At 41.4% G+C, this 19,884-nt stretch overlaps 2 protein-coding genes across 2 annotated transcripts; both read left to right on the top strand.

Annotated features, from left to right (window-relative positions):
* Nucleotides 1–30: 30 nt before the first annotated feature.
* On the top strand, nucleotides 31–17,620 carry LOC139639071 (limbin-like). The gene is made up of 23 exons (XM_071513137.1): nucleotides 31–378; nucleotides 970–1,045; nucleotides 1,403–1,587; nucleotides 2,029–2,085; nucleotides 2,199–2,385; nucleotides 2,517–2,617; nucleotides 2,855–2,920; nucleotides 3,149–3,283; nucleotides 3,662–3,801; nucleotides 4,265–4,589; nucleotides 4,980–5,219; nucleotides 5,651–5,826; nucleotides 6,532–6,691; nucleotides 7,618–7,794; nucleotides 7,946–8,256; nucleotides 8,673–8,865; nucleotides 9,919–10,062; nucleotides 10,363–10,590; nucleotides 11,203–11,438; nucleotides 11,562–11,649; nucleotides 11,872–12,047; nucleotides 15,753–15,845; nucleotides 16,162–17,620. Exons 1-23 carry the CDS (start codon nucleotides 130–132, stop codon nucleotides 16,553–16,555), a joined length of 4,137 nt encoding a protein of 1,378 aa, XP_071369238.1. The 5' UTR covers nucleotides 31–129; the 3' UTR covers nucleotides 16,556–17,620.
* A 69-nt stretch (nucleotides 17,621–17,689) lies between these two features.
* On the top strand, nucleotides 17,690–19,884 carry cytl1 (cytokine like 1). Its single transcript, XM_071513138.1, has 4 exons — nucleotides 17,690–17,928; nucleotides 18,024–18,068; nucleotides 18,692–18,838; nucleotides 18,931–19,884. Exons 1-4 carry the CDS (start codon nucleotides 17,782–17,784, stop codon nucleotides 19,030–19,032), a joined length of 441 nt encoding a protein of 146 aa, XP_071369239.1. The 5' UTR covers nucleotides 17,690–17,781; the 3' UTR covers nucleotides 19,033–19,884.

Raw genomic sequence — 19,884 nt, 5'->3', positions numbered from 1 at the left:
TCGCTAGAGCTGTTGTTTCTGAGCGAAAAGCTGTTAAAATGTTTTCATCTTGGACGCCGACAACATCCAGAAACAATGCAGGCAGTTAGCTAACGGCTCTCCCCGGTGAGAGCTGCACACTAAAAACGAATGCTTCATGTACACTTTCTCGCGGAGAGGGTTACGATATGGTCTTTTTTCTTGAATCTTCAAGTGGCATGTTTATTCCCACCATCTTCATTTTTTCATGGTTGTCGTGATGTAACCCAGTGTGAATTCACACGCCGTTCCGCTATACCGGGGGACAAGGCTGGACATCGACCCTGTCATAACAGTTCTTCTCAGGATGTGTCACGGTACATGATGCTGCCACCGCCTTTTTTCTCGGAGGCACATGGGGTGAGTAGGTTAAATCAAATGTTTTCATTCACTTGTAGTGAATGAAGTGATATTAGTGAAATTAAACTAATGTTTATTTTCTTGGAGACTCCCAGGAACCCCTTCAAGTACCCCTGGGGGTCACTGGACCCTAGTTTGGGAACTGATTTATTTGTACCATAAGTAAATAATAATCAGGCCTATAACAGGAACTGAACTATAGCCTAATTGTTTGGGTTTGGAGAGGTGCCCATGTGTATGCATGTCTATAAACTAGGGCTGAACGATTTTGAAAAAATATCTAATTGCGATTATTTTGACTGATATTGCAATTGCAATATGATTTGCGATATTAGAGGGAATGATAATTTTTACATCATTATTTTCATTTTCATTGAAAAACGTATTAAAATGATTATGGTGTGATTTTTGCGGGGATCTGTACCAAACAAAGATGTTTTCTTAAGTCTGTAGAATATGATGTGTAGGCCAGGACATCCGCCCTACTATAAACTGTCTATAAGCTGTCAGTTGATAGGATCATTAAGCCTTCATCAGTAAATATCAACACATTAAATAATTTATGCTGTTTGTCCCCTTTTCCAATATCAGAGTCTGTCCAGTTTCCATGTAGTTCACCATGACCACAGTGGGAAATCAGCTGAGCTGAGTTTTCAGATGATGGATGGTTTGTTTTCCTTTCTAAATACATCAACAACAAACAACACAACCCAGAATTTGGACAAATCTGTAATTTTTATGCATAGATGAGGCAAACTATTCTAAAGTACATATAACTTCATGAGAGGTAAATATTGTTTGGTTATACAGTAAGTCCAATGTACACCCAAAGACTATCTGAAGAGCAGAATATAATAACAATAATTTTATAATCAAAATACATGATGTGGAATGCTGTCCTAGAGATGTGTACATGTTGAATGAACTGGTGAATGTACAACCACAATGTTGTGGTATTGTTGCCATTTTCAGCCTCTGTTACAACACTTCACTAAGGCTGTTCATGCTTCCTATAACCTCACAGGTACCATGGAAAAGTATGGGCCCATGGTGTTTTCTGCTGAGGGGGGGCCCATCTCCTCTGCAGCTCCTGCTGGCCCATGGGGAAACTCCATTTACACCTCGTTTAGCTTCATGTCAAACATCTTGCACCGCAGAGGCCGCAGAAGCAGCCTCACCAGGTACAACCCTGGCCGCACTCTGCCTCAGGTATGTCTGCGTTTTTGCTACTCTTAAATAATGCTCTTTTCTTTGTCTGTTCAGCCATGGTGGCTATCACTGCTCATACTAACTACCCAGTTCTTCTATTTATTCCAAATGAGCCGCTGTTGCAGCTTCCATAAATGTAAAATGGATAATTTTCTGTGCACCGGAGGATTTTTCCTGGAAAGTCCTACTCGATACCGTGTGTTTAAAACAGCAAATGTAAAAGGTTTCATGAACTATAGGTTGAATCACTTGTGTTATATCAATTGTCAATAGAAAGTAGCAAAATGGAAATTTATTTGTATAAAAATGATACAGATTATTATTTTAAACATCTTGGAAAAGTCCCTTTCAGATACTTCTTCACGGGATTACATGACCCACAGAAGGATTTGATTGAAAGGAATGAGTTACAAAATGTCTTTGTGTTGAATATTTCTGCAGGTTCAGAGTGTGGCAAATCCTTCAGCATTTGGAGTCAAATTTCACAAGTGTGCACAGGTACATCAATATGATTGTTTGGATTTTAGCCTATTTCTGCTAAATGTGCTCAATCAGTTATTCTGCTAATGTACATGTTGAAGAATGAATCATCTATATCCTCTGGGCCCCAGGTGAAGCTTGACACTGATCCCCCCCAACTGGCATTCTTCCTGCTAATCCACAACATGGGCCCAGTGGGTGGCACTAACCTATCCCAGGTGGCCGTCAGGGACTCCATTTCTGGGATTGTACCCCTAAAGACTGATGGCAAGGTGGTGGAAACGGGCTACCAGACTTTTGCCATTGATTCACTACCTGGTAAGTCTGGGAGGATTTAAAAAAAAAAATGATTGTAGCCCAAACATGTCCAGTTGTAACGGTTGTTGAATTAAAATATTAAGATTTGTGCTACGCTGCATCCTCAGTAAATAACATATTTGAATTTTCAGCTGGATCCCAAGTTGTTGTGAATTATACTGCTCACATCAAAAGTCATAAGAGTGAAGTCCTGGACCTTCCAGCTTTTCTCACCTTCTCTAACGCCTCACAGGTATTGTTTGCTGCCCTGTTTCCCCTCCTTTTAAAATGAAAGATAACCCTTATTTCTGCAACAAGATATAATCTACAGTAGTTGTGTATCATATAATTTTTTTTACAAAACAACTTCCTTGAACCAAAATAATTAGCTATGTTCTTAATTTCACAAAATTAATATTCACAATCCGTAGGTATATAAGGACTTTCCCTGTGTCTTCTACTCTAGATTTTTGTTTTCTTGCCTCCACAGAATGATGTTAGTATGTTTGGTCCACTAATGGCTAATCTAACCTTGAGGGTGAATTCCACTGACAGGGTAAGTGGTGGGCACTTACCTAACACTTTTGTACAGTTCCTTCACTGGAAGCACACTTGTAGCTTTAAGTAAAGTATCACATCTTTGCTCTTGTAATGTTTTTAATGGAGGGCTGATATTCCTATCCAGTATTCCCGATTTAGCATGTTCATGAGACTGATTCCTAACAGATGGATTTGCCATCTTTTAATGGGGAGTTTGAATTATGTTTTTGTCCTCCATTTTTAGATTTATCCAAATCATGGTGTCCATTTTGCTGGACTTGCTGGTGGTTTCTTTGTTACTTTGGTGTTGCTGTCCCTGGGGTTTCTGGCCATGAACCTGATAGGTCCCAGAACCAGGCTGAACCTTCTTCAGCAAAGGGTATTACAAATTCTCACATTTATGCATTTCCATTTAGTTAATATAAAGAAGGAACTGTTATTGAAACCTCCTTTAATTCTCAATGACACGTTTATACTGTATTTGTTGACTTAACTATTATAAGGCTCTTCTTGATGATTATCTGTAAAAACAAAAATCTTGATCCTTGTCGATTATCACCAGTCTATATGCAGTACATGATAATTTGTAAAACAAAAGTTTTCAACGTTATTTCTTTCCCATATGCATACTTAATGTTGTAATCTCAGAGAACTTTATTCTTTAATGAATGTTATAATATTTCATATTATAATATTTTTGTTTAAGGTTTTATGTTTTAGTTCATGTATATTGTGCATATATATTTGCTTGCCTCAGAAAAAAAGGGGCGATTCAGACCCAGAATATGCAGATTGCAACATGAGTGAGACAGCCAAAGACGAGGCAGCGCTTGAAGACAAGATGGTGGACATCATGGTGCTGGAGGATCCCCAGAACATGCACCAGGCTCTGGAGAAGTGAGTAGACCAGCCCATAGTGAATTAGGCAAAACTATCCATGCATCAATTGCATAGGATCCTGTGGCTAAAGTAACATCTGCTTCCCCTGTAGTTTATTTTTCCTCCCTCTCCATAGTAATACATACTATGGGTAACCACCGCATCTTGAAGTAAGTTTTCATTTATTTCCTTTCCCTGCTTATTCCTTATCAGGGTCACTGGGGGCTGAAGTCTATCTCAGCATACATGGGGTGGAAGGCAGGCGGCCCTGGACAGGCCGCCAGTTTATCACAGGGCTAAACACATAGACACACACTCACATTCATACCAGTGGTCCAATGCAGAGTATATAATATTCAGTGTATTATATTCATAAATGTCAACATCAAATCCACCAGGGACAATAAACATCACACAATTTCTATATCTGAACCAAAACCTGTATGTTTACCCTGCTAACTCCTCATTTCCTCCCTGCCAGCCTTGAGATGTCCAGCCTGCTGCGCGCCACCACTAACCTGGAGGCCACCCGGGTTCAGATCTACAAGGACCTGATGGCCTCCCTGCTGGGAAGCCTGCGGTCCCGGGGCCAGGCCAGCACCCAGGCCCAGCAGAGGTTGCTCAGTGTGCTCCATGGCCAGCTGCTGGGCATGGAGGGCCGGCTGAAGGAGGAGCGGGGGGCCCGCATGGCGGCCCTGGCTGGCCAGTGTAACCTGGAGACTCGGGAGGAAATGGAGCTGGAGCACCGCAGGGAAGCTGCTGAGAAGGCCAGGGCCGAGCTGCTGTGTCAGCATGCAGACCAACAGGTAATAATAATATTTATTTGTATAAATATTCAAATAGGAACCCACCTTACCTATCAAGGTTTTTGCCCATGAAATATTGGGGTAAAAACTTGCTGGAAGTTATATTGAAATTGGTTATAATAAATAGGCCTCTAATAATGATATCATTACCACCCTATAAGTCACAGCACACGGATGGGATGCATCTTTACAGCTCAGAAGAGTAGTAATTCCTAGTTATTTTTAGTTATTTTTATTTTTATTAGATTTGGTATAAAAAAAACCTGCATTGAGATATTCCTGATTTTGTAATTTGTTGGTTTACCACTCTCTTTAAAATGCTACCATCAAACTGTCAGTTCTGTCCTTTTCAAATGTCACCTAGACATTGTTCTAATTGTCTGTTCCCAGGAGCTCCTTCAGTTCAGTGTCCTCCTGGAGAAGCAGCACAAGCTGAACCAGAGCCAGCTCCAACGCACCCTGCTCGTCCGACACGAAGAAGCCTCGGCCAAAGTCCAGAGACACATCATAGAGTGGCGCCGGGTGGAGCTCCACAAGATCTTCTCTGAGGAACTGGAGGAGGCCACCAGGATGGGTGAGCTGGAGAAGACCACAGCCAAGAGTCTTCAGCATGATTACTTCACCTGCCAAGTAAGTTAAGAAAGTTAATTTCAAAGTAGTGCCACATTAGAATTGACCATTTGAGTGTCATGCTTGGTGAATGAATGAATGGAGGCAGAAATTAATGCAAGTTGTATTGGTTGTGTTAATTTAACTTCACATACAAGATAATGATATCCAGAGGTGGCATCTGCAAAGATACTGAACAGAGAATGTGAAATGTAAAAGTACAGTTTTTCACACATATTTCAACCTCAAATGTTTCATTACAATTTTAATATCTTTATTTTCAGCAAAAAAGTTGTACAACAGGACATGCAGCACACAATACAGTATATGATCTACAGGTAGCAATAGATGCACAGCTTATTTTGACACATAACCTGTGGCATTTGGCATGTGAAGTCAGGATAGCACTTAAAAAATGAAAATATTTAAATATTTTTCTCCTTTCTGTCCAGGATCAGCTAGAGGAGGTGCTGGACGTGGTCCAAGCCAATCAGCGTCGTGTGCTGGCCGAACGCCATGCACAGAGGAAGTTCCTGGTGCACAGCCTCCACAGCCTCAAGAGCCTGATTTCTGACACCTTCTCTAGCACCTCCAGCAGTTTGGACTACTGGTTCACTCACATCAGGAGGTTGGTTCCTATTGTAGTATCAATACATAGACACATCATGGTATCATTGTGATTATTTAATTTTACATCTAGCTGCACTTTACAATAGGAGAAAAGTAAGTTGCATAACACTTTCGCATGGGCTTTCTTTCTCAGTGGTAGTAGTAGAGTTGTTGTGTCAACTCACATCTTCGTAATCACTACTTCAGATGGTAGAATTAATGCCACTCCAACATAAAAGTGTGTTATTGCCATCAATCTTATAATACCACCATCTAAAAAAAGTAAAACTGCAAAAACTTGAGAGCAAACATAATTGCATACAAAATGTTTGAAATATTAATTTTAGACTGGCAGTGGCATTTTTCCCTTGCTACACAGAAAACATACATTCTCAACCCAGTAATGCGGTATGGGTGACTGTTCAGCCCCATAGGTTACTTTAAACTCTTAATTATTCTTAATTATATCCAAAATAAGACAGAAAAGAAAAGAATGCTTTACTGAAACTGGACACTTGACAAATTTTATTTAATTAAAGACGGTGAAAGTACATCAGGTGAAATACATGTAAAGTAAAGTAAACATGTATAAATTACCAGAAATCTAAAACAGTGGAAATGGAGAAGTGCCATTTTCGTCCCAAACACAGTCAATCAAGATTTCCTGGGTATATGGACAACAGACCTGTATGTTAACCCGGCATGCTGTCCTCTTGTCCACCAGAGGGAGCACAGTGCCTGCAGAGCAGATAGACCTGCTCCAGGACAAGGCCCAGAAAGAGCTGGTGATAGTGAGGCAGAGACTGGATGAGGCGCTGAGCCAAGAGAGGAGAGCCATGCACTGTGGTCTCATTAAGAAGAGGAGGGAGCTCATCTCTGACATGGTGAGGAGATCATGCACATGAAGGGTTTTAATTCCAAAACACTATATATCCATTTTGGAAAAATGTTACCTGAAATTTTTAGAGTTATTTTGTGAGGTAATGTTGTAATTTACTTTTTTTGTGTACCTACTTCCTTGTCTACTTATACTTAAGTTAGTGATTTCCTACATTTCCCAGAATTACGTTTGACAATCTCCAGAGAACAGCCGTGAACTTGTTTTCAATCAAACATGGGTGTATAGGCATATAAATATAGCTAGCTAGCCAACTAGGTGGTGTACATTGAGGCATGTCTGTGATTGTTGCTGCAGTGCATTGTTGCTCTGATTGATGAAAGAAGTCTAGAAAGAAGCCCTTGCTCTTTTATTCTCAGGGACTGACAACAAAACCTGATGTTTATCATTGAAGTTTTAGATAACTTAACTTAACTTAACTTTTCTACTATCAAACTCCATTGTAACTCCGTTGGAAACATGATGTCACATTGTCTATGTTTGGCCAGTTATATGCAGGAAAAGAAAAACCCGCTACCAAACAATAAAATGGACCCAGAAATACTAGTAGCTGTTTTTCAACAGTGTTAATAATAATAATAATAATAATAATACATTATATTTGTTGAGCGCTTTTCTAGATACTCAAAGACGCTTAAAGTGTTTTAGGGTGGATTTTCCCTTTAAGATTACTCTTAAAGGTTTTGATAGTAGTTACTTTAAATTCAAATTTAAATTTTTAACATTAGGTGTCAATTATTTTTTATATATGGTGGATATCTCATTTTGGACACCATAAGGAATCTTTGGTCCAGAATAATTAGTACATTTTTTGAGGTTGAGCAAAGATGGGTGTTATTGATGATAATGATAATGATGATGATTCTCAATAATATATCACCATAATCCAACCCAGCTTCCTACTCTCTCCAGCTGCAGGGCCACAGGCAGAGGCAGAGGGATCTGTCGGGCCTGTCTAGGGGCTTGGAGGAAAGGGTGGAGGTGGCCCAGCACCTGCACTGCTGGCAGAACCTACTGACGGCCCAGAGCCTGGAGCTAGCCGAGCTCATCAACAACCTGGATGAGGAGGCTGCCGCTGACATCCGCAAGGTGCCACATAACCGCACACCTCAGGCACATTCACCACGCACACCTGTCTTGTTAGATCCTAATCACTGTGAAAGACGCGTACAAACTCACACACATCTAATATTGAGCTGTTTGTTTCACTCCCCATCTCCATCCTCCACCTGTTCCATAGGTGACCATGCGTGTGATCCAGAGTGCCATGGCAGAGGTCAAGGCCATCCAGCCTTCTGCATCCCAGGCCCTGCTCGCCCTCTGGCCCCCAGGGGCTCCACGGTCTCTGCTCCAGATGGAACCAGAGTCTGGGCCAGGACAGGGCCAGGGACAAGGGCCCAGCGCTCTCCTCCAGGCCCAGGAGAGGCTGCACCAGGAAGGCAAGGCAGCCGTACGCACCCTCAGGTGCACCAGGGAGGCTCTGCAGGAAGCCATGGAGAGAGAGCTGCAGCAGCAGACGGAGCTCAGGGCCCATGGCCGAGCTTTCTTCAGGTCAGTGATGCACTGATTTATTTCAGTGGATCAAATAAAGCATTTACAAGTGTGTGTGTGTGTGTGTGTATGTGTGTGTGTGTGTCAGGGATCCCACTGGTTTGTGGAATATCATTGAATTTTGAGAGGTGTATTCCAGGCAGGGAAAGCTGCAGAATTTGATAAATTCAGGGAATATCAGGGAATTTTACAGGAATATACTAGAATGTATTTCACAACTTGTTTCACATAGTTCATAGTATTAGCAAGTCCCAACTGTAGTGGAAACCAGACGTTACCCCTTTAGAGCTTTTCTGAGCTGAAAAACAGTATCAACAAACCAGGAAAAAGGTTTTCAGGTCATGGAAGTGAAATGTTTTCTCCCAGGGCTACAGTTGTGTTTATCTGTTGGTCTTCTTTTTCTCTTTCTGTCCTAGGCGTTTGTGCTCTTCCCAGCTGACCCTGTCAGAAGATGACAGGCTGAGGATGAAACTGGAGTTCCAGAAGTGTCTCTCTGTGATGGACCGCTGCCTGATGCTGCCCCATGCCGTCTGCAGAGCCAAACTCCACACCGCCCTGGCTGCCTGGAGGAAGGAGCATGAGCAGCAGATGGAGAACACATACACAGAGGTGAGAAACTAACCACACATTATTGAATTCAGTTTCCATGTATTCATTTGGAACTTTATGGGCTTAAATTGAAGTGGTACAGCATACACACAGGTGCCCTCTAGTGGTGTAAGAGAAACTAGAGGACATATTTGCCTTCCTAATATTGAGTTACACCTCCTTTGGCGCAATCCTTGTGTCAGTTGTCTCTAGGCTTAAAAATCTTCTTTAACCTGTCTTGAACCCTCTTTTTTTAATGAAAACAATAAGGGCCTGAATTTACCTCATCAGTCTATTTCATTAAAAAAGCAGGTGGGAGTAGCAGGTTGCACACTTTGTACTGTATTTTCTGATGAAAGACTGACAGAATTATGAGCTTCTTTCTATAAGACATAAACCAAAACAAATTCTGTACAATTGTTTCATTATTTAACATCTAATTTTTGCACTGCTATTATTGAACTGTGTACAATGTTGATACATGTTAGATGGGAACATGAGAAACAGTGATCAAAGTACATAACACACACATCACTGCTTTTTCTCCTTAAGAACCCCCATGTTCAAGATCCAAAGGAAATTATGCATGTGTGCAGGATAATTTAGCATTAGAGCTACCATTAGAGACAGTTGGCAGCATTTGATTTTTTTTTTTTTCGCTCTCCTTTTGTTCTCTAGCTGTTATTCCTTTTGGGAGAGATGCCTCTATGTCCACTTCCTTTTCTCTATGCTAACTTTGACTATGTAAAAACATTTCCTTTATAAATCTCATCAAGATGCACAAACACTTCTGTAGCTAATTTCAAGGGAGGAATTCACCACCACTTGAATTAAACCACTGCAGGAGATAATGGGGTATTTAATGTTTTCTCAAACTAATGAGAGTGGAGAATGGTGACTGCCAATGTAGCCCACATTGTGATCAGCATCAGTTGTGAGGCAGCAGGATGAGTGCACATTGTTATTCAGAGATAATAAAGGGCTCCACAGAGTGGTTTCATTTTTAATCACATCATCACAGCATGCTGTGGAGTCATTTTCCCAACCACCTCAAAGACATTATGGTTTTTACAGAAGGAGCCGCAATCCAAGGGGAAATCCAGTGAGGCCAGACAGAAAGCAGACACATCTGAGCTGCTCCTCTTCCAGAAGAGACTAGAGGACAGGATCCAACTGTTTGAGAAGGAGAAGGAGATGGAGAGCAGCGCCATGGATAAGGTGAAGGAGAGATGGAAAGATAGAGGGAAAAGCTCTTTTGTCACTCCAGACAATTACTGTTACTATAACTCATTGTTAAATGCAGTGAATGATTGATTAGTAACAGGGGACTAGTGTATTAGTCTTGATTATACATCAAACTCTTCCGCTAAGCACATATAGGTCTACACTAGCTACATTTTTGCAGTTGTAAGAACCAGCGAATAGCTGTGTGTGTGCAAGAGTTCAGTGTCTAAATTGCATTGATGTGGTTCTAGGTTATATAAGATGATTACAACTCATCCATCCTTATTTTGCCAGGTCTTGGAGGACATGCGGAGGGAGAGAGAGGATGAGCTGCGCTCTCAGGCAGACAACCTGGCGATGCAGATGGCTGCCATCCACTACCAGAAGGCTGAGAGGAGGACCAAGGTCTTAGAGACCTCCAGAGCCATGCTCACCCTGCACAGCCTGCTCACCCAGCAGCTCAGAGAGGCAAAGAGCCTGGAGAGACAAGACATGGCCCAGAGCATACAGAGCCACTGCATGGTAGGAAATTGTTGACTCCAAGTGGACCTTTTTGTTGTTACACTGCAAAAATGTTTTACGGGCTGCACACAGGCTTTGAGGCATATAACCAATAAGGTTGAGACTAAAGCATGATTCTCAGAAAGTTTCCATTCTCCTGTCTCTTCTGAGATGACAGAATTGCTTCACTTAGCCTCCTTTGCACTGTAACAAATGTATTGCTGTATGAAACTGAAGACTTGATCAAAGTGCCAGGTTTCTGCATCTTTTTTAACTTGTAATGTCCAGACTTTACAGAAGTTGCTATAATGCACATACATGCAGAACAGTGACTCATCAAACAACACAATAACCATAATTATAAGGTTGAAGCAGAGTTTGAGGTATTTTTTTTTCTTCTTTAATGTGACTCTTAAAAGAGTAAAAACATGCACATCCCAATGTTAAACATGTACTGGACAGAATATAAAACATGGAACAAATGTATAGTCGGCATACTAAAAGCTGAAAGATGTCTGATGTAGAGCACTGAGCTCAAAATGGAGTTTATACACCTAATTTCTACACCTTGGGAGCAGCTTTCAGTTTCCAGACTCTACTTTTGTTCCGTCTTTAATTTGACTCGTGCCACAGGGACTGGAGGAAGCAGACCAGCAGCTTCAGAAGGAGAGGACAGAGTTAGACTGCCTGGAAACAGCTCAGCCCAGAGACAAGTCAAATAGAGCAAACCCAGAGGACTCTGGTGAAGAGGAGGAGGAGGATGGGAAAGAGGAGAGACTGTTTCAGGTGCAACGAGATTGCAGGATGGCTATCATCCTCCAGCAGGCGCTCTACAAGTGTGAGCAGGTCATCACGCTGCTGACTGAGAGGTGGGCTTTTATGTCACTCTGATCTCAGGAGGAATGAGGAATTACTGTAAAAGCTTTTGATTAATACAGATTAGTAATTTTTGCAAATAGCTACAAAGTTTCAACTGTCTGTGCCGCTTCTAGGTTGCAAGACTCGACCACAAACAGCCAAGCCATGGAGGATTTGAAGGAACAACTGGAGCTCAAGAGACTGTATGCAAACTGTGATCAGGTCTGACTTTGTCCAAATGGCTTTTTCTGATGTGACTTTTAATAAAAAAATATATTAATATCAAGGAAAAATAAAGGGATAATCTTATGTGTGTGTGCATGCAAGTGGAGGAAGACAACATCTGTATTAGTGATGGTGGGATGTCTGTCTCTTCTTCAGCATTGTGTCTGCTCTTGTGGCCCCCATGTCATGTTATTATATGATAATCTCTCTTCATCCCAGGACCTGGAGTTTGCGTCTCGGCTAGTGAAGCAGAGTCAGGTGTCTGCTGAGGTTTTCCTGGAGGCCCTGCGTCTGCTCCTCCCCACCCTGCCTGAATCTGAACTCCTCTCCATCATCGATGCCCTCTGCCCCAAACAGCCCCTTGTTTCATCCTCTGCAGAGCAGGACCAATCAGGGTAAGAACCTGGTTCAGGATTTGTGTAGTGGGAAACATTCTCCATTCCTCCAGATCTGCTTTCAGAAAGTCCTAAGAGTTTCTTACATCTAATTTACAGTGTAGTGTAGGGTCACATGAGGTGAATGTGTTTGATGCATAAGAGGTGAGTGTTAAGTGTAGCAAGAATAAATATATACTTTTCTTAGTAGGGGATAGTTTCTGCCATTATGATATCATACCTATGCTGCAAGCTATAAAGACATCCAATTTTTAATGAAGTCTTGTGCATAAACGGCGCACAGTACTGAGGCATATTGTGTCAGAAGACTTGGCTGTCTTGACAGTGTGCTTGTCATGGCCAAGAGGAAATCTGCACACAAATAGATTCATCTTGCACAAATGTATTGTTTTCGGACTGGGAAATCTGTACATCTGTCAAACTGAACCATGTGTTGCTGACAGAACTTTTTTTAGATTCTCTGTTGAAATGTACCCACATGCCAAGTCCAAACCCCCACATCTAGCACTTGGAGGAGTTTGCACCCCACAGCAGATTTAGCATTTTGTCTGTCAGCAGTTGAGAGCTGTACCAGGATTTACCTGTCTGTAAACGGTGGCTGCACTTTGTTTCATATTTTGAAAAAACATGGTCACACACAAGAAACTACTTTATTTTGTCTCTCTGATGAATTGGGTCATGTTATACAATTTGAACTACCTACCACACAATGTAAATTGTACATCACAGACATTACTCTTTAATTGAACACTGCCAAGATTGTCTATCCCTTTTTTAGAACAGTAAGGACATTTCATCAAACCACTCAGGTTTGATGAAATCAGCGTACAGGATCTGGCTGGTTCTTCCAACTCTCAAACCAGTCTTGAGTTTGCATAAAAATTTTGTTTGAACTTGAATGTGAATTAGCCAATTCTATGAAAGCCATTGTCATGCCATGGTATCCAAGTTTCTTTTGGGGGATTTTTCAAGATTTTTTTAAAGAAAGTCATAGAACAACTTGGATGTTGTTAAACCCCTTTGCCCTAAGTAAGCAGACACAGTTCAATAGTTCTGTAATTTAAAAAGGTAGTTTTCTAAGTGAAGACACTGATTATATACAGGCAGGGTCTGCCATCTCCAATCATTCTCTTAAATTCAAATAGCAAGTATTGTCTGTATGTGGTCCCACAAGGGTCAATTTCCCTGATCCAAGATAGAGAGGAATCATTGGACTCATCATCATTTCATTTCCATCTCCTCCTGATACGTTGGCTCGGTCTGTGGAACACTTACTGTCAATGTCTGGCCCATGCTGAGTTTGGATGACACTGCTGATGAATAATGCCCCATTTATTACGTCCCCTTGGACCTGAGCTGTCTAGCCAAGGACAAAGGAATGAAAAAGTTCAATTGGAACAATATGGAAGATCTGGGTTTTTTTTTTAGCTCTTTGGTCTCTGCCAGGTGGAGGGATATTTTGCCACAGTATGTAGAGACTCATAATGGAGGTCTGTACAGTATGCTAGGTATACTGCAACCCTGAGGACTGTACCATATTGACAAAAAAACATTTTTTTTTATTTGTTTGTTTTTTATCAAACATTGTGTAGGTTAAGGTGTAAAACCCCTACTCAAAAGGATATAGGCTAGTGGTTCTAGGAAGTGTGGGGCAGAGGAAGAAGGCAACAACAGTCCAGAAGTTTGGTTCAGAGCTGTGATTTCTGGTTTACCTGGCATTCAAACCATATACAGTCTAAGGCCAGAGTTAGCCCAAAAACAAAGAAAGACAATGACACAGTGAAACTTCCCCCAGCCTGTAGCCTGTCACACCCCGAGTAAATCAAGCCACAGCTTTAAATACAAACTGGTCAGTATCATTCATATTCGCAGCAGGACTGCCACCAAAAGTACAAATGGCTATAAACCATTTTGACATATAAGCAAGTAGTTTTAAAATAATAGTTTACCCAAATTTAAATTTGTTAGAGTTTGCCAGTCCTGCTCCACAGCAGCTTTCTCCAAAACAGCTGGAGTGAATGGAGACCATTTCTTTTGAGTTCCAAAAAAGGGCAAAAAAAATGACCATACAATTAATCCAAAAAGCATAATCCAAGTGTTCTGAAGCCAAACAATTGCACTGTGGGTCCAAAAGTCCAATATTTACCTCATAATCATTATTATTATAGATTTTGTTTTGCACATATTCTGTACTGTGGAACAAGTCACATCAATAGCAAGCAGATACTGTCGAAAATATTGTAATTACAGGTAGAGTGCGCTTGACCCAATGAAGTGATTAATACAAATGGGAAAGTAAAATTTTCCATGATACCCAAGATGCCAAGATGTGACATTCTAACTCTTTACCTTTAGCCAATAAACTTATTGAAGTATCTGTTACAAAACTGATGTGAATATTCTCTTCATTCTGCCGTTTCAGTACAAAGTAGCTCTGTGCCACTTTGGTTTCTGAAACAGTCACCAAAAAAGCTACTTTTGTTTCAGGGTCCATTTTTCTATTTGTGACTAAAAAGTACTTGAATAGAGGTCGAGTTGTATTTACGATTGTAAAACTCGGAAGTACGAGCTGAGGAGCACATGACAGCATTAAGACTCACTGTAGGGTAACCAGAGCTGTGAGTGGGGAAAATCAAGGTGATAATGAAGTAAATGTTGGACTTTTGGACCCACAGTGCAATTGTTTGATTTCAGAACTCTTGGATTATGCTTTTTGGAGTGATTTTATGGGCATATTTCGCTCTTTTCTTTTTGTAACTCTAAAGACAACGGTCCCCATTCTCTCCAGTTGTTTCGGTGAAGACAGCTAGCTCGCTGTTTGTTATGTTTATATACAAACTTCACCAGTGTTTCAACTGACATGAGGGTAAGTAGATAATAACAAAATTTTCATTTTTGGATGAACTATTCCTTTTAGCTTTACAGTTACACAATGTTCAAGTAGCATTTTTCCATAAAATTATTACTGGGCTGGCAGGAAAATAAAAGAAAATAAATGCACAAAAACTCAACCCCCCCCCCCCCCCCCCTCTCTCTCATCCGGACACACTTGGCACAGTCCAATTGGAAACACTGGGGTGTAGTTAGGCAGCACTCACATGCACGCGTGCGTGATTGGGCCGCCCCCTCACCAGGAAGAGGACCTCAGAGAAAACTGATTAATGGTAGGAAAATAAACTTGGAACAGAGGGAATCTGGTACTGTAACAAAAGTTAGGAATAAAGTATTTGCATTAATCAACTAAACTGGATCATTGTTTAGTGGATAACTAAAAAAACCCACCAGAATATAACCAAGGATGGTGGGGACAGAGTGAGTGAGTGTTGGCGGGCTTTCTACCTGATTTGTGAGGGAGTGCATGTAGCTCCCTCACACTGCAACACATGTGGACACCTATTTCGTCATAATTCATTCATTTGAAAAAATGTCCAAAATGTTCATGATGATGCTTATAAATATAATGAAGGATTGACATGGGTGAACATGATTTGTAGGCCAGGGGTACTGCACACCACTGCAGTTCCTCGTTTTGGGGGCCATCTGGAGTAACTTTCCCCTTGATGAAAAATTACAGGCTCATGTGATGTCGAAATTGCAGTATTCTGTTTTGCTACTTTTACTTTTATTTATTTATGAAATTGGCATTGTCTTCAGAAGCTGTTTATGATTACCAGGCTCACTGCACATTGATTCATTTTTGACCAGGTGTCCTGGGGGTTTGAGTACAACTCTTCTGGTCAAACTAAGGGAAGACATGGTGCATAGGAATGTGCCAAGCAACACTGTGGACCGAGACAGGTAAGTTCAAGATAACAAACTATGTTATAGCTGCTTTATTTAACTGTCTCTAGCAGTGGGGTGAGTTGTATGTCAAGGTTGCCGCTCCATTGCCAATTCCTCTCTATCTCAAAATAAATATTCTGTGTTTATAATATCCTAAAGGTGGATCTTTCTATTTCACGGTGCACCAACACCACTGACAAATCCTTTTTTAAGTGAAATATCCCTTTCATCAGAGGAATTACATGACTGAGCTGCGGTGACCACATGCATGAGGTAAGCACTTTGACACAGTCCCACTAACAACGGCTCCTTTGTACTCCCAATCTCCCAGACTCCAGGAAAAGAGGCAAAGTTTGATGGAAAAACTGTTCCCCAGTCCTCGTCTCCAGGCTCCAAGAGATGTTGTACCAGTGCTGGTTGAGGAGAAGGGAAAGGAAGACGTTATTACCAGCGTACAACAGCCCATTCATAAATCAGCCATGGCATGCCATGGAACTACAGCCACACAGCAGTACCATGACACTCCAAGAGAAGGGGTAGAGGAGGCTTCTTCCACCTCTGCCAGCACCGCACTGGGCATCCCATTCCCTGCTACCGGAGAAAGGGTGTTTGTGTTTCGGGTTCCACCAGAGTCACATGACAACATGGACGCCACCAGGAGAAAGAGGAAGAGGAACTTCCTCAATCTGAAGAAGGGCTCAGTGGCTCCAACAAGCCTACCTTGAGATTTACAAACATTGCTTTTTGCTATTTTTGCGTTTGCAGAATGATGGTACTTAATGATGGTATAATAATACTGAGGTCCAACATGAAAAAATAGTTTTGATATGTAGCCACAAACTTTAGGATATTTGCTGTACTTTTCAAGTTTTATGTAGCCACTGACTTTGTTTCTAAGTGAAGGCAGCTGACTAACTGTTTTCAGAGTTGTTCCTTTGCTCATTAGTTCAAATTAGTTTATAGGCAGAATGATTTGTAAGGCCACACGAGTGGTTGACATGTCTGTTGTAGTGTCAGACAAACAGATGCATGGCATCAACATGCTCCCCCCTGCCCTGCAATCTTTGGTCTATTCAATCAAATGTTTGTGGATTGTATTTTAATCCAGTGTTCACACAAGTCATTATTCCTCCATGCCTCTTTCTTGAACAGACATCATCTTTTGAATGGGGAAAAGGTCCACTAAGCTACGGATCAGATTTCAGTAGGCTAGATCTCTTTGATTTGTGGGGGAAGGACAGACTAACCCTCTCCACAAAAATCACTATAGTATTAATAGTCTATGGCAGGGGTTCCCAAGCTTTCATGCCAACGACTCCCATGTATTTATTTCCATGGTGTTTTGTGGTTAATATGAGAACTGTATACCTGTCTACACTCTAGGTGTACAGGTATACAACATGTAGCCAAATACATTCCCACATTCTTTCATTGTGCAATATTTCCAAAAATATTTTGAAATAAACTATATCAGATGTTGCTCGGGACCCCCTACAATTCCTCCTGGGGGCCGGACTCCCGTTGAGAAAGCTGCTCTACAGGGCGAACATTGCTGAAATTACCTTGTCATTAAAGTGAATGACTCCCATTGAAAAGGAGAAGCTGAGGTGTATATCCTGGATTTATAAAATTGAGAAACCACAATTTGGTAGAGACAGGATATTGCTTTTGGCTGTGCTATCACCAAGGAGGAAACCCATGGCATTTCTAAGCTGCATGAAAACAGCATTAATGCGCTCTCCTCTCCAAGGCGCAGCGGGCCCCAACTGTTTTCTTCTGCCTTTGCTGCGCTCGGCAACGTCATCGTCTATCTTTTTTTTTTTTTTTTTTTTTGGGGGGGGGGGGCACTCCAACCTTAAAACGGCAGCAAAGCGTCCACTTCACGATTTGAAAGACTGCGGACTGTCCAAGCCACTGGAACCTGTCCTGACCGGCAACCAGAGTATCCGAAATGAGGCTGGGACTTGCCACCGTCGTGTGTTTCTTCAGCTTTCTGCGGCTGTCTGACTGCGCGCCACCGACCTGCTACTCCAGAGCGCTTGGCTTGAGCAAAGAAATAATGGCTTTGCTGGATAAAATACATAATTATCATCGCACGGTAAGTAGTTCCACATCGATTGCATTTATAACTTACGCGAGGCTTTTTAAACTGGCGCTCTGCTTTGCCTAATGATCATGTTTGTTGGATTGCAGAAAACGTGTGCCGAGGTCCTGCCTACGATCTTCATTGATGTTCATGTAAGTTTACAGCAACCGGATAATACACGTGATGTAAATAGTCCATTGTCTAAGCCGTGGTTCCCAAGGTGGGGTCCGGCCCCCCCTAGGGGTCCTGAAAGGGGTTCCAGATGGTCCCCTGTAAATGAGAAATAGTTTAATTTCACTTGAATTCACTAAAAATGATCCCAGTTAGATAAGAAGTATGGTTATTCTAATCATGGGTTTCACTCTCACTACTGTTGTCTTCCCACACATTGTGTAGAGTTAATTCAATATATATCTTCCTGTATTGGGGTTCCTGGGACAAAACCTTATCTAATGGAGCTCTGTGGCCTAATGTGTGTCAATTTGGGGGCTTGTGATGTGAAGATGAGCAGCCTATATAAGTATATTAAACAAATCAAATTATTTTCCTTGACCTATACCCAGCCTTAACACATTTACTGAAACTGATGACATTGAGATAATACAATGTTTGGACCTCATGACAACACATGACCTCCAACTGTTAGTGGAAAGGTCAATCAACAAAACCTCTTTAATAAAGTAATCCAGAATCATTCTGTAGATGATAGTTGGTGTACAGTGTAAGTGTTTCTTGTTAGGTGTTCATACTCAGAGATGTTGCTCTGTCTTTGTAGAACTCCTGCATCACAACCAAGCTCCGCGACTTCCTCTATGTGGTGCTGAACCATCCTAACCAGTACTGCAAGGAGCGTCTCAGAATGATCCTGCTGAAACAGAAAGTCCAGAACTTGTACACCATCATCACCAGAGTCTGTTATCAGGTAAGACCCTCTTAAAAGGCCACAGCACTCTTGACCTTCAGGTTCTGTTTTCAGATGTGCAAAGCTTGACCCGCTCCTTGTTTTGTTTGCAGGACCTTGTGTTTTTCACAGATGACTGCGAGGCCATTGATACCGGACACAGTAGCCCTCGCTACGGAGAGGACAGGCTGCAGCTCCTGCAAGAGGAGAGATGAGCAAAACACGGAACACACACATGTCAATGACAATCACACAAATACGCATACCACGGTAAAGTAGGCCTATATGTACAAGCAGTCATACACAGCAGCTTACACTATGTTAGATGCAGCAAATGGTGGCAGCAAAACATGCAGTGCTGTTTCAACTCTTACCTAGTTGAGCTTGTGTTATTGGCAAAGTTGGAGACCCATGTTAGTCGGTCTGTGTGGTTACATTCCATCAAGGAGTGGAGAACTTTCCACAGGAAATTTGCTGAATGCCAGCCATGCCGATGAAAACCTTGAAATAATAAACCAATAAGAGATGCTTGTGAGCCTGGCTTAACTGCTGCTTACTTACCAGGGCTGATCAAAGGTTCCTGTATCATTAAGAGAAATATGTTGTGTTGCCATAACCTCTGGTCTCACTAAGATGTCTTAAAGGAGTACTATACAGCATTTTGTAAACATTTGACATTTTAACATGGTGTTTGAGAATGCTATGTGAGAAACGGATGGCTTTATATTGCATTACTTTCTCACATTTCCGTTCCAAAGAAAAAAGTGTGTGTAATTTGTTTTTAAGTTTGTTTTAAACCTGAGAATTTTTGACAGTGCTGGTGTTTATACCGGAGACAGCCAAAAAAAACAAAACGTTTTCATTGCCTCATGCAATGATGCAAATAAAAATTATGCAGCCCTCACTGTCACAAACATCTTGGAAACATTCATACTTTTCAGTAGTTCAGATCTTTGACCCCTTGGCATATTGAACATCCTGTAACATCTTGTGCTTATGTGTTTTTTGTGTATGCTCTTTTGTACCTATGTGTTATGACTCTTTGTATATCTTACATTATGTAATAA

Source organism: Centroberyx affinis, unplaced genomic scaffold, assembly GCF_046629955.1.
Source record: "Centroberyx affinis isolate AG114_WGS23_722 - 3 ecotype Tasmania unplaced genomic scaffold, CSIRO-AGI_Caff_v1 ptg006789l_1, whole genome shotgun sequence".
NCBI lineage: Eukaryota > Metazoa > Chordata > Actinopteri > Beryciformes > Berycidae > Centroberyx > Centroberyx affinis.
This window is presented reverse-complemented; position numbering and strand designations above follow the sequence as displayed.